The sequence below is a fragment of the Elephantulus edwardii genome, unplaced genomic scaffold, assembly GCF_000299155.1.
Source record: "Elephantulus edwardii isolate Elephantulus edwardi_28Jun2011 unplaced genomic scaffold, EleEdw1.0 scaffold00057, whole genome shotgun sequence".
NCBI classification, from domain to species: domain Eukaryota; kingdom Metazoa; phylum Chordata; class Mammalia; order Macroscelidea; family Macroscelididae; genus Elephantulus; species Elephantulus edwardii.
This window is the reverse complement of record NW_006399807.1, coordinates 9,849,544-9,863,080: the sequence shown is the minus strand read 5'-3', so window position 1 is coordinate 9,863,080 and position 13,537 is coordinate 9,849,544. Positions and strand designations below refer to the sequence as shown.

The 13,537-nt window shown below is 40.0% G+C and overlaps 1 protein-coding gene across 1 annotated transcript in view; it reads left to right on the top strand.

Annotated features, from left to right (window-relative positions):
- The window catches only part of ADCY10 (adenylate cyclase 10 (soluble)), a 135,111-nt gene that overhangs the window by 15,534 nt on the left and 106,040 nt on the right, over positions 1-13,537 (top strand). The window contains 3 exon segments of the mRNA XM_006887398.1: positions 5,225-5,313; positions 9,908-10,099; positions 11,825-11,943. Of these exon segments, the coding sequence (XP_006887460.1) occupies positions 5,225-5,313; positions 9,908-10,099; positions 11,825-11,943 (400 nt within the window).

Below are 13,537 nucleotides of genomic sequence, written 5' to 3'. Positions count from 1 at the left end.
TGGCACAGGACAGAGCGGAGTTTAGGGCTTTTGTACATAGGGTCGCTATGAGTTGCAGGCGACTCGACGGCACATAACAACAACAAACAACAAACAACAACATGTTTAAGCCTCCCCCCACCCCCCTTGGATCCTTGTGCGTACTCTACAATAATAGTCCTATACAGTATTTGTCTTTATGAGACTGTGTTAGTTCACTTAACATAATGCTTTTCAATCCCTCCCATGTTAGGTTGTTGTTGTTATGTATAAGAGCCCTAAACCCTACTCTATCCTGTGCCAACCCCACCATCTCCACACACTCACTCCCACCACCCCAAACACAGAATTGATCCATCTCGTCGAGGGTCTTCCTCTCTTTCCCTGTCCTTCCATCCTTCCAAGCATGATGTCCCTCTTCAAGGACTGGTCCCTCCTTGCAACATGCCCAAAGTATATCAGACGAAGCTTCAGAATCCTTGACTCCAAGAAGCAAGCAGGCTTCACCCTCTCCAAGACAAACCTGTTTATCCTCCTAGCAGTCCATGGTATATTCAACACTCTTCTCCAGCACCACCGCTCAAAGGCATCAATTCTCTTTCTATCACCCCTAGTCACTGTCTAGCTCTCTGACGCATAGTACATAATTGTGAAGACTATAGCTCAGATGAGGCTCTTCTTAATCTCCAGCCTGACATTGTTGCTCTTCAGTACTCTGGAGAGGTCCCTGACAGCTGACTTTCCCAATGCAATTCGTCTATTGATTTCCTGGCTGCTGGTACCAAGAGTGTTGACTGTGGAGCCAAGCAAACTAAAACTGCTAACTATCTCAATCTCTTCACCATCCATACTGATGCTGCCAATTGGTCCAGTGATGAAAATCTTCGTTTTCTTGATGTTGAGCTTCAATCCGTATTGAAGGCTACAGTCCTTGACCTTCTGCAGCAAATACTTCAGGTCCTCCTCAGTTTCAGCAAGCAAGGTTGTGTCATCTACATAACTCAGGTTGTTAGGTAGTAGTTTAAAAAAAAAATCATTGCTCCTGTGTGCTGTGCAGTATTCCATTGTGTGAATGTACCATAATTTCTCAATGTATTCCATTGATGTTGGACATTTGAGCTGTTTCCATGTTCTTGTGATGGTGAATAATGCTGCTATGACCATTTGTAAACAAGTCTCTGTGCCTCAGCTCTCGTTTTCTCAGGGTGTATTCCAAGCAGTGGAATAGCTGGGTCATATGGAATCAATCTTTATGCTTTTTAAGGAAGCACCAAACTGCCTTCCAGAATGGTTGAGCCATTTTATAATCTCAACAACAATGTTTAAGAGTTCCTTTCTCACCAAATCCTCTCTTTATTACTTGCTGCCCTGCTAAACTTTGCTTCTGCTACTGGGATAAGATGGTATCTCATTGTGGTTTTAATTTGTACCTCTCTTATTGCTGGTGATTTGGAGCATTTCTTCATGTGTCTGTTGGCCATCTGAATGTCTTTTTCTGTGAAAAGTCTTTCCATGTCTTTTGCCCATTTTGTTATTGGATCATTAGTCCTTTTCTTGTGAAAACCTTATAGTATTGTATAAACTTTCATTATGATACCCTTCTTTGAAATGCGATTGCCAAATGTTTTTCCCAGTCAGTAGGTTTTCTTTTCACCCTATTGGAAAAAGTTTTTATGAATACAGGGACTTAGTCTTTAGAAGGTCCCATTCATCAATGTTATCTTCTTCTGGTTGTTGCATCCTGTCCTGAATCTTTTCCATAATCATACAAACATCTATCTGTAAATCTTCCCCTATGCTACTAAAACAAAGAAATGAAATGTCTTTGTATCCTATTTACCCCTCCTAACACCTTTCACCTCCAAACATCTCAGGTTAGTAATCTGTATATTCGTCTCTCTTCCATCTTCTCATTTATTTATTTGCCCAAGAAATGTTGACTGTATGTATCCCATGGTATATATGTCTATCTACTCATAAGCCTTGAATCCTGAGAGATAGCTTCTACTCACTTGCCTTCTTGTTCTACTTACTTGACTAAGTCAAGGCTGTCATTGACTGTCAGCTTGTCAAAACAGGTATTATCTTTTCAGGCCTTGTCTTAGGTGATTGGCCTCAGATTATTTTTCCTTTCTGGGAAGCATCTCTTTTCTCATCTTTAAGAGCATTCTTTCCCTTACTCTTCCTTTTATCCTTCAGGTCACCCATTCAATGCCTGTTGTTGTGCCTCTATCTTATTCCTTAAATGTTAGTGACTCAGGGATTTGTGTTGACCTTCAACCCTCTTCTACTCACTTCTTAGTGATTGATTCATTTGTGTGTAACCCTCATATCACTCCCATCAGGGCCAGGACAAGGGTGAAATGAGTAAGAATGTAGGGCCTCAAAAATCTGAGGAAACACTCCCTCTCAAGGTCTCCTGTAGGTGGTAGACAATCAATCAAGTCTGGTACTGTTGGCAGTCATCCTAGGTTATTCTGAATTTTAGATTAACAAAGAAAACAAAAATTCAAAACCTATTTGTGGGTTATCCTGACCAGGTTCAAACACAACCCAACATCAGCATTCTGAATTCCTATCTTTTGCTAAAACCTTTTTCTTCTTCAAAACTAGAAACTTCAGAAACACCTTCAATTTATTCTTCTTTCTCATCATTTATGTGCAATATTGAATATTTTAAACATTGTTTTAGTTATGCACCATCGAATTACCTGTGAGACAGAGCTTCAAAAATCCTTGCCTACGTGGAGTAGCTTGGTTTCACTCTGTCCAGGAAAAACCTGTTTGTTCTCTTGGCAGTCTATGATATGTTCAATACTCTTGTCTAGCATCACAACTCAAATTAGTTAATTCTTCTTCCGTCATCCTTGGTCATTGTCAAGCTCTCTGATGCATAACAAGTAATTGGGAAGATCATGGCCGAAACAAGTGCACTTTAGTCTCTAGACTCATCATTGCTCAGCACTCTGAAGAAGTCCCTGACAGCATATTTTCTTAATGTCTTTTTTTCATGAGCACTAGTGCCAAGAGTGTTGATTATGGAACTGAGTAAGCTGAAATTGTTAGCAACTTCAATCTCTTCTACATCCATCATTGTACTGCCAATTGGCCCAGTGGTGAGAATCTTTGATGCTGAACTTCAATCCATATTGAAGACTATACAGTCTTTGACCTTCTGCAGCAAACGCTTCAGGTCCTCTTCAGTTTTGGCAAGCAAGATTGTGTCATCTGCATAACACAGGCTGTTGATGAGTCTTCCTCAAATTCTGATGCCACATTCCTTTTCATAAAGTCCAGCCTCCTGAATGATCTGCTCCATATATACATTGAAAAGGTATGGGGGGGGGGGCGGATAAAATAAAAGGTAAGGAAACAGTATGCATTCCTGACGTACTCTTTTCCTGATTTTAAACCTGATTTTTCTAGCTACCTCAACCCATCTCATAAAGACGTGTATGTCAGATATTTTTAGGCTTCATATTGAGCACGCACCTCTCTATCTGCCCTGCCACCACCCTAACCCAGATGTTTACAAATTCCTGACTGTTTCCCAAGCTCGTTACCTCTCTCCACAGTCTATTTAATGTCACTTATTCTTTATCATGGGAGCTCTGGTGGCCTAGTGGTAAGGAGCCGCCCTGCCATTCCAAAGGTATGTGGTTTGAATTCACCAGCTGCGTCTAAGGAGAAAGATGAGCAATCTCTTTCCATGCAATTAAACTGCTCCTAAAACCTGCTGGAGGGTCAATTATGAGTTAAGTCTGACCTGATGGTACCCAGTAACAGCCTGCTTCATCTACATAAGCATGGATTCAAACCAGGTTAAGAGTCTTAACCAATCCTTTTACATATTATGTTTGTTCTTTGCCTACTATTAGGTATGCTTTCATCAGTTCTTCTGGTAAAAATGCCATAAGTCTTTCAAATTCCTGCTTCTCCCATTAAGCATATTATGATCAAAGTGGCTCATATTGATTGATTCTTCCTTTGTGTCTCCCTGGTCCCAGTCCCATATAATCTGTAAGGTTATTTGGTTTATTTTTTTTAAATTTTTTTTTTTTGCTTCTTTACTTCTCTGTGCATATTGTTTAGTAAAGGTCCAGTGGAATAGTAAATTCCTTCAAGGAAAAGCCCAAGTTCCAAGTAACTTTCCATCCTGGGCATGATTCCCCATCTTTCTCCCTTAGATTTGCTGGATTCAAGCTGCCAGAGAAGTGTCCCGTTTTGGTGACCAGCACAACTTCCTACAGAGAAGGCTACCAGAGCTCAGATGTTGGACATGATAAATAAACACCAAAATTAAATTTACTTCTAAACATATATACCTTTCAGGTTCCATTTACATTTTTCCTTTATACTTATTTCATTTTTCACATTAAAATTAATCTATTTCCTGCTGAAAATGTTTCACCATTTCTTTCTCTTTAATTTTTGGTTTCTTCATTTTCCCCACCTCCCACAGTCCATCTAGATTATTGTTTTTGTATGCCTTTGAGTCAGAGCCAGATCATAGCTGACCCTCCAGCAGATTTACAGAGGCAGCTAATTGCAAGGGACAAGATAGCCTGTCTTTCTCCAGTGGAGCAGCTGGTGGATTTGAACCAAAGTCCACTTGCTCTTTTTAAAATAAGCAAACAAGATACTAGTCATTAAATAAGTAAAGTGACTTGTTTGGTCCAAGGTCACACAGTGAGTTGTTGTCATACTTGGGCCTGGAATCCAGTGCTCTTTCCTTATACTCCTTGGGTTCAAACATCTCATTTATTCTGTTGCCTTCCTCCTCTATTATCATCCCTTTATCTCCCTAATTTCCATCTCCTAGGGCCATAATCTTTAGCTCAGGGCCAGGGATGAAACTCTTTCTACATTCTAAAATGTGATGATAATTGTTCTTCTGTGCAGTCAAGTCAGAACTGTAGCCAACTTTCCAGGGGGTTTTTAGAGGCTATAAATAGCATGAGAGGAGGTTGCTCATCTTTTTGCATGGAGCATCTGGTCGATTTTAACAGAGTACCTTTGGGTTGGCAGTACACAGTATTTTGAGCTATACACGATTGAATTTGGGAAAACCTGAAACTTCTAAGAATCTCATTGGAATCTATTTGGCCACTTGGTGCCCCACTGTTTTCTTGATGTACATGAGGGAATTATCCAAGGGAAAGGGCACTCATGGGATTGGGGGACTCCTCTCTGGGGTTACAGAGACAAGCCTCCCTGCCTGAACCTGCTCCTTTTGCCCTCTTAGACTTCCTGAGACTGGCATGCATGCTGGAGCCCGATCCTGAGCTAAAGTTGTCCCTACAAAAGTATTTAATGGAAAGCATTTGGAAGCAGGTACTTTTATAATTGAACTTAATGACTTCTGTGGTGTTAGAGATCTTGGAAAACTGGGAAAATGGGGCGGGGGGAAGCAGCTATTTTTCTTGTTCCATTGAAATAAAAAGGGGTAGAACTGACATTCTCTCACGGCCATGAATTTGGTTCAAACTCATAGCAAACATCTATTGAAGTTCCAAGACTGTAAATTTTAACAGGAGATTGCCCCTTTTTTTATATTGAGGATCGGCTGGTGGATTTAAGCCGTTGGAGTCATGCAGCCTTATGGTAAGCAGCACAACTCACTACAGCTTATGCCATCATTGTGTAGATGACTCCAAAATACTTTGTTCAAATTAGGATACTTAAGTCTTTGGTTTGCAAAATGGCTTACGTGTTGTCCTACTACCTGAAATGTTGGTGGCTTGATCCCACCTGAAGTCAGAAATGATGAGAATGGCACAGGATAGGACAGAGTTCAGATGTGTTGTTCACAGGGTAGTTATGAATCATTTGCAACTCGATGGCATCTACCAACACAACAGAGTCACCTCAGACCTTCTAATCTGCTTACAAAAGGCTATAGCTATGAAAACCCAGTAGTGTGCATTTCTACACTGAAGCGTATAGGATTGCCACGAGTTAGAATCATCTCAATGACAACTGCTTTTTTAAAAATTATTATTATTATTAATTTTAATGAAAATTTACAGAGACTTTGTATTTGCATTCACTCATTGTTGCATTTTCTCCCTGCCAACTCCTCTCCCACTCCCCACCCATTTCGCTCTTCTTTTTAAAAATAAAAGAAAAATTCTTCATTGTTATACACTCTCACCCCCAAGTCCACTCAACTATGCAGCCTTTGTTCTGGACTTCTGTCATGACAATAATACCTAATCATATATCCCTTTTAAACAGCTCTTTCCCTTATCTGTTTCAATGGCAACTGCTTTTTTAATTTTCAATTTGTTATCACCTTCGACAAAAAAAAAGCATAACTGGGATTTGTTGCTTCACACAATTTGGGCAAATAGGAACTATCCTACACTTATGAAAACCCATGATCACTCATTCTATATGTCACATGGCAGAAAGATACACGTGGATGTACATTTCTTAGTAATTTGCTTTGAACTTTAAACTTTAAAACCTAACAATATAGGTAATTAGAATGTTCAATCCTTTAACCAGGCCTCGCCAAAGTTTTTTCTCATTATTCTCTTAGCTCCAGGTTCTTTCAAAGGCATTAATTCATGTGACTTGTAACATTTGTAGGACTCACCAAATGCCAGGCACTCTGCTGTTTCACATATTTATTGTTCAAAATCCTTGAAAGATATTTTTATTCTCGTTTTAGAAATGAGAAGCACTGAGATTCAGAAGTTTGCCAGGGATTCTGCTAAGATTATAATTTAGGAGATACAGCTAGGATTTCAACTATCCAGCCCTGATGGTGCATTGGTTAAGTATTTGGATGCTAACTGAAAGTTTGCCAATCTGGACCCATCAACTACTTCATGGGAGAAAGAGCAATCTGTTTCTATATAGATTACTGCCTTTGTCCACAATCCTGAAAACTAAATGTTGGCTAACATTGAAGACTACTTCCAAAATGATCATGATAAAAATCCCCAGATGGAATTAGGGTGAAATGAGGAACACAGGTCAAAACCATAAAATTGTCAAACTTACTGGTAAACTCTCTGAGAGCATGGCCCTTAATTTCCTTTGAGCCAGTGGCTCAACTAGCTGTCTTCAGAGTATAGCTTGAAGAGAATGCAACCTTCCATTTTCAGCCTGATTTTAAAATATTCCCTCTAATACCTGTGATTGCTTGATTCTTCAAAGTTTTTAATCCTCAAGAAGACCACCCCTGTGCCTCCCTTGGGTATTATATCCCCAAGATATGTAATATCTGATACTTCTTCAGATATCTCCAGTTGAGAACAAAGTCTATAAGGATGGAATATAAAATGGTCATTCTGTGAGGTGCTGGGAATAGTGCAGGTAGAAATAATAGACACTTGTGAAGAAATACAAATAATGATGCAGAAAAGAACACAAAGACAAAAAGTCTGACCCTTTCCTAAACAATACAGATATTTAGAAATACTGTGTTTATGTTTTACAAATCAAATTCAGAGCACATGATATGACAAAATGTCTTAATAATTTTAAAACATTTATTTGAAAGAAATCATTATAGTGATTAGTTTGAAATTATTAAATAATCTTTTGAGAAAATAACATTACATAAAACCATCACTGTCCAAGTCAGTTTGAAAGATTTCCTGCAGTAGTTCCTGTGCACAGTTCCCTCTTTCATATTAAAGATGTATTTCAGATTTTCAGGAGAGAATTTGACACTTCCACGCTTTTTTGGAAGAGAGAAAGTAATTATTTTCTTCTTTGGTTTGCTCTGCATTTAGCATAACAACACTGAAGGATAAGGATTAGCAGATATCATTTGGGAATACTCTCCTTTTCTTGTGATTCTTTATAAGAAAGCAAGTGCCATGTAGGGAACACCATCAGACCTTTATCATCTTCACAAAGAGGAACTATCCCCATCCACAGCATTAATAACACCAAACCAATCCCCATGAGATCAAACATGTCCCTCATGCTCCTATGCCTGTAGTCATCTCAACACCAATCGTACTGCTTTGTTGGGTCTAAAATATGATGTGACAGCTTACTGACCACAGAGAACCATATTGGGGGAATCAAAAGGTTCTAATTTTTATAAATGGCAGAATAAAGTCACAGTTCCCAGAAGGTGCACAAAAAACACCTCAGCCTCAAGCCTCACAGTGTTCCCAAGTTCTCAGTCCTACCAATATTAGCTTCCCCCTAATTGTCCAACAAAGTTCTCGGCCCTGCCGCTATTGACTTCCCTCATGCAAAGTACTATCTCACATCAATTCTCCAGTTCAGCCATTACTGTTGCTGCTCCAAAATAAGTGTGCCCTACATTTCATCGGGTTAGAGGAGGTCTCTATTCTCTGGCTGGGGAAAGAATTCCATCTCTTCTGGTCGGGGAAGAATTCTATCTCTGCAGGTAGAGCTCTTCAATTTATTGGCAAGACTAGCCAGTCCTCTTATAGATTGTTGAGACTGACCAATCCCCTTGTGGAATGGTAGATAGCCAACCCTCTAGTGGATAAGCCAGCACACCCTATTTGCATAGTTCTGACCACCCACATGGGTCAATTATCCTCATTTGAATAATGCTGGAGAAGCCATATTGAAAGACAAACTCCATACTCTGAGGGCCATGTAGGGAAGTTTGGAGAGATGAAGGAAGCTGAGTGAAATATACCATATCTGAGAGGAAAAGGCATGTAGCAGACAGAATGTTGGACTAGGTAGTTCAGAGATCTGAGTTCTAGTTTGCTAGAGTCTCATTCTGTGCCTTTGGAAAGATGTGTTACTCTTCTACTCCTGAGTTGTCAAATCAGTAAAACAAGGATAATATTGCTGATTTTCAGTTCATTTGAGGAAAAAGTGAAATGCTTATATCCATTGGCAACGTATCAGTTTTGATTCATAGTGAATCCCCCACAGGACAGTAAAACTATTCTTATAGAGTTTCTAAGGTGTAAAGTTTAAAGAAGCAGTCTGTCACATATTTCTCTAAAAAAGTGACTGGTGGGTTTGAGCCACTAACTTTTCAAGTTGCAGTCAAGCACATTAACCACCGTACCACTAGGAATCCCCATAGTGGAAGAGAATATGTAAATATTTTGCAAATTACTATGTTATGAAGGTATTAGCTTGAATTAATTGACAAATATTATTTTTCCAAACTATAAAAATTAGGAAGCTCTGATGGCCTAGTGGCAAGAAGTTGCACTGCATTCTCAAAGGTGCATGGTTCAAATTCATTAGCTGTTCCATTGGAGAAGGATGGGCATTCTCCTCCTGTGTGAAAAAGTGAAATGTTTATATCCATTGCCAATGTGTCAGTTTTGATTCATTGTGCCTTTGAACCGCCTTTGAAAACCCACTGGAGGATCAGCTATGGGTTGGATCTGACTTCACAGTACACAAAAACAACATATCAAGATATATAAAAAAATCATACATATATTTACATATACACATTTCTAAGCTATATTTGATCTTCAACTCCTATTTTGGGACTTCTGCATAATCATAAAAATAAGAGAGCCATTCAACTCAATAAACTCAATTAATTGCTATCAAGTCAGAACTAACCCATAGCTGATTTTCCAGCAGGTTTTCATAGGCTTTCAATAACAGAGAGGAGATGGTTCATCTTTCTTCTGAGAAGTAGCTGGTATATTTGAATAGCTTCTGTTGGCATGACGAAGTTAACAGTTGGAACAATAGGGTGGTTGTTGGCCAAAACAAAAGAAGTGACTGGTGGTCAAAAATTCAAGTCCTCATTCAGAGAAAAGCTGTTATTATGTTGCATTTCCACTTACTCTTAGCTGACTCTAACATGTTGTAACCCACACGTTCTGATAGCTCCAGCTTCCCCAGAACATCTCAAAAGTCTCCTTTGCTCTTAGTGTTAATTTGTAGTATGAGATATGAGTGGTGTTGTGAGGTACACTGCCTGAAAACAGTCTTTACCTTGCAGATTGATGACAAACAGCTTCGAGGCTATTTGTCTGAGCTTCGTCCAGTGACAATTGTGTTTGTGAACCTGATGTTTAAGGACCAGAACAAAGCAGAAGAGATAGGTCAGGCCATCCAGGATGCCTGTGTGCACATCACTTCTGTCCTGAGGGTCTTCCAAGGCCAAATCAATAAAGTCTTCATGTTTGACAAGGTAAACATGAGCGAAGAGGTAGAAACATACAATTAGGTTGAAGTTAGCATTTGTGACTAAGAATATTGATGAGATGAAGGAAATAGACACTAGATACTTAGCCTAGAAATAGCCATTTTTACTTAAAATAATTGCTTCTTTGGCAAATATCACACTTGGTTTGTGCCAGATATTACTCTTACTACTTTTATATGTAGGAATGCATTTGGACCCCATAACTATTTTAAGTTACCCTTGTTATCATCCAAGTTTCATAGATAAACAGGCTGTTGTTGTTGTTATGTGCCATTGAGTCATCTGCAACTCATAGTGACCCTATGCAAAACAGCTCTGAAGCCCTTCCAGAGCCTGTCTCACTGACTCTGACACACCTACTCCCAATTGCCCCAGTTACTGTGTCAATCCATCTTATCTGGGCACGTTCTTTTCATTATCATTCAGCTGGTACGTTATGATGCTGGGATTTGAACTCAAGCCAATTGTCATTTCACCATTCTCAACTGCTTTTCAATATCTCATTAAGCAGTGATTTTTAGAATACTCTGGTGGTATTATTCATAGGGAGTTGCACTGCTAAGCCAAAGACAGTTCCTCTCTAGTAGTTCTTGAATCAACTACCAATTCCAAGAGAGAAAGAAACTATTCCTTCCCATGCAAGACACAGCCATGGAAACCTGCTGGAGGGTCAGTTATGAGTTGGTGCTGACTACATGGCAGTGAGTTTGAGGTTGTTAGGGTTTTGGTCAGGTCTGGTAACATCCATACTCTAGAAGCTAGTTTTCACTAACTTTCACTGGCCATATCTGCATCTCCACCTCCTCTTTAATTTCTATGCCTTTTTTGCTCCAGGTCCCAGTGTTTTTAACTCACTCTTAATCAGGTCAGAGAAAACTTGTGTGATTGTTGTTGTTGTTAGGTACATTGAGTTGAGTATGACTCGTAACAACCCTGTGAACAATGAATCTGAAACTTGTCCTATCCTGTATACTCCTCATCGTCTCCATTCTTATCTCCAGGACAAAAGCAACCTTTTCTCTGGGGTTCAGGCCCTATAGTTAATAATGCATCAAAAGTTCATCTATGTATATAAAGTTTACTAAAATAACAAGGAGCTTTGGTGGCAGAGTCCATAGAGAATTTTGCCCCTTAGGAGCTTGGGATCCACCTGTGTTTCTGTGGGAGAAAGATGAGCAATCTCCTGGTGGGTGGTTTACAGCCTCTGAAAACCTGCTGGAGGATCAGATAGGAATCAGTTTTGACTCGACCACAAAAAGTAGTAGCCATGGTTGTTGTTAAGTGTGTAATTGAGTCATCATGACTCAGAATAACCAAGTGAACCTCAGATCTCAATCTGGTCCTATCCTGTATCATCCTCATGGTCTCTGGCATGACCAAGCCCTCTGTTACAGCCCTAGTCTCACTCTATCTTGTTGAGGGTATTCTTCTCTTTATCTGACCCTTCACCTTACCCAGCATGGTGTCTTTTTCCAAGGGCTTGCCCCTCCTAACAACATGTCCCAAAGTATGTGAGACCAAGTTTCACCATCTTTGCCTCTAGGAAACACCTTGTTTGCAGTAGTAAACATAAGACAGGTGTGAGAGAAATCACAAGGAGATGTGATTCACAAAGTGAAAAATGTAGCCATCACTACACTAGAGCTTCTAGCCAATTCTCTTTTAAGCCCTCTGTCCACTAGCTGCATTTGCTGACTCTCTCCCTCACAGGGTTGCTCCTTCCTCTGTGTCTTCGGCTTTCCTGGGGAAAAGGTACCTGATGAGGTCACCTGTGCTTTGGAAAGTGCTATGGATATATTTGACTTCTGTTCTCAAGTCCACAAAATCCAGTGAGTATTAATTAACCCTGATCGCACCTGGTTATCCCCGATGGCCTTGCAGAATATGCAGAGGTGGACAAAGCAGCAGGTAGGTAATGAGAAGGAAAAGGCTCTCTCTCTCTAGACATTTTTCCAGCCTGCTTTCATTGATCACCTAATATACTCATTAAGCAGCAAGCCCAAGTCCTAAAGCATTAAGACAGAGGATTGGTGAAGGCAAGGCTGAGAAAGGACACTTTCTAAGTCTGAATGTGCCGGGTTTGCAAGAGAACCTAATTGAATTGTCTCTCCATACTCTGGCTTGCCTCTTGATGGTTGCCAAACTCCCAAATGCTGTTGAAGACCTGAGGTGATTTTTAGTAACTGGGAGATAAAATGAATGCTTGGGTTGGAAATGTCTGTCTTGATCTGGCATCAAGATGACCCACTTATTCATCTGACGTACTTCGGACATGTCGCAAAGAGGGACCAGTGCTTGGAGAGGACTTCGTGCTTGGGAGGGTGGAGGCACAGGACAAGAGAAGAAGACCCGTGATGAGGTGGATTGGTCCCTTGATTGGGATAAGCGTGTCAGAGACAATAAGATTGGTACAGGATAGAACAGAATTTAGGGCTATTGTACATAGGGTTGCTAAAGTCGCATGGAACTTGACAGTACATAACAACAACAATAATATCAAACTGTACTGAGGAAACAAGCAGGTCCCTTTTGTTGAAGGATCCTTTATGCAAGTGCCATACCATTTTCATAATGGTTGAATCATTCTTCAGTTCAAGCAGTGTATAAAGTTTCAGTCTCTTCACAGTCTAACCAGTATTTGTTGTTTCCGTCGTTTTGTAATTTTTAAAATCAGTGCCATAATTGGCAGAGTGAGGTGATGTCTCATTGTGATTTTGATTTGTGTCTTTTAAATGCTAATCATTGGGAGTATCAGTTTGTTTGTTAGCCACATAAACATCTTTGTTAGAAAAAAAAAAAAAGACCCACTTAAAGGAAAACCATTGCAGGCGGATATTTGTATTCCAACTCTCCTTACATTAGAATCCAGCATCTTCTTACTTTCCCAGCTGAGCATCCCAGAAACCCCAATGTATATGCTCCTTGCCCGCAATATGTCTACCCCCTCAGCCCTTAGTCATGGAGGACTTGTAGCTAACCAAGTGTAGATGCAAAATTAGACTTTGAAGCCACACATCTTCTTATTTTACTTTCTTTTTTTTATTGCAAAAACTGTTTTATGTAAGTTTTTTTTTCTTTTAAAAAAAATGTTCACTAGAGTCAGTGATCAGGATTACAATCCCCATCCACCACTCATACTGGACATGCTAGACATCCCTCCCATTCCGTTCACTCCCATAGTTGCACGGCTTCCACTACTGTAGTAGCTGCTGTTCACTGTTTCTTGGTTACCTATGCACCTATGCAATGTTTGATTGAAAATCACTGGAGTTTTCCTGTAAAACTTGGTCATATCCACTCATGCTGCTCTGACCACCATAGCCACCTCCATAACCACCACTCAGCTGCTGGCTAGCTGGGCCACCGTAACTGGACTGGTTTGATAAGCCCATGCCTCCCATCATTTGGCTACCATAAGCACCA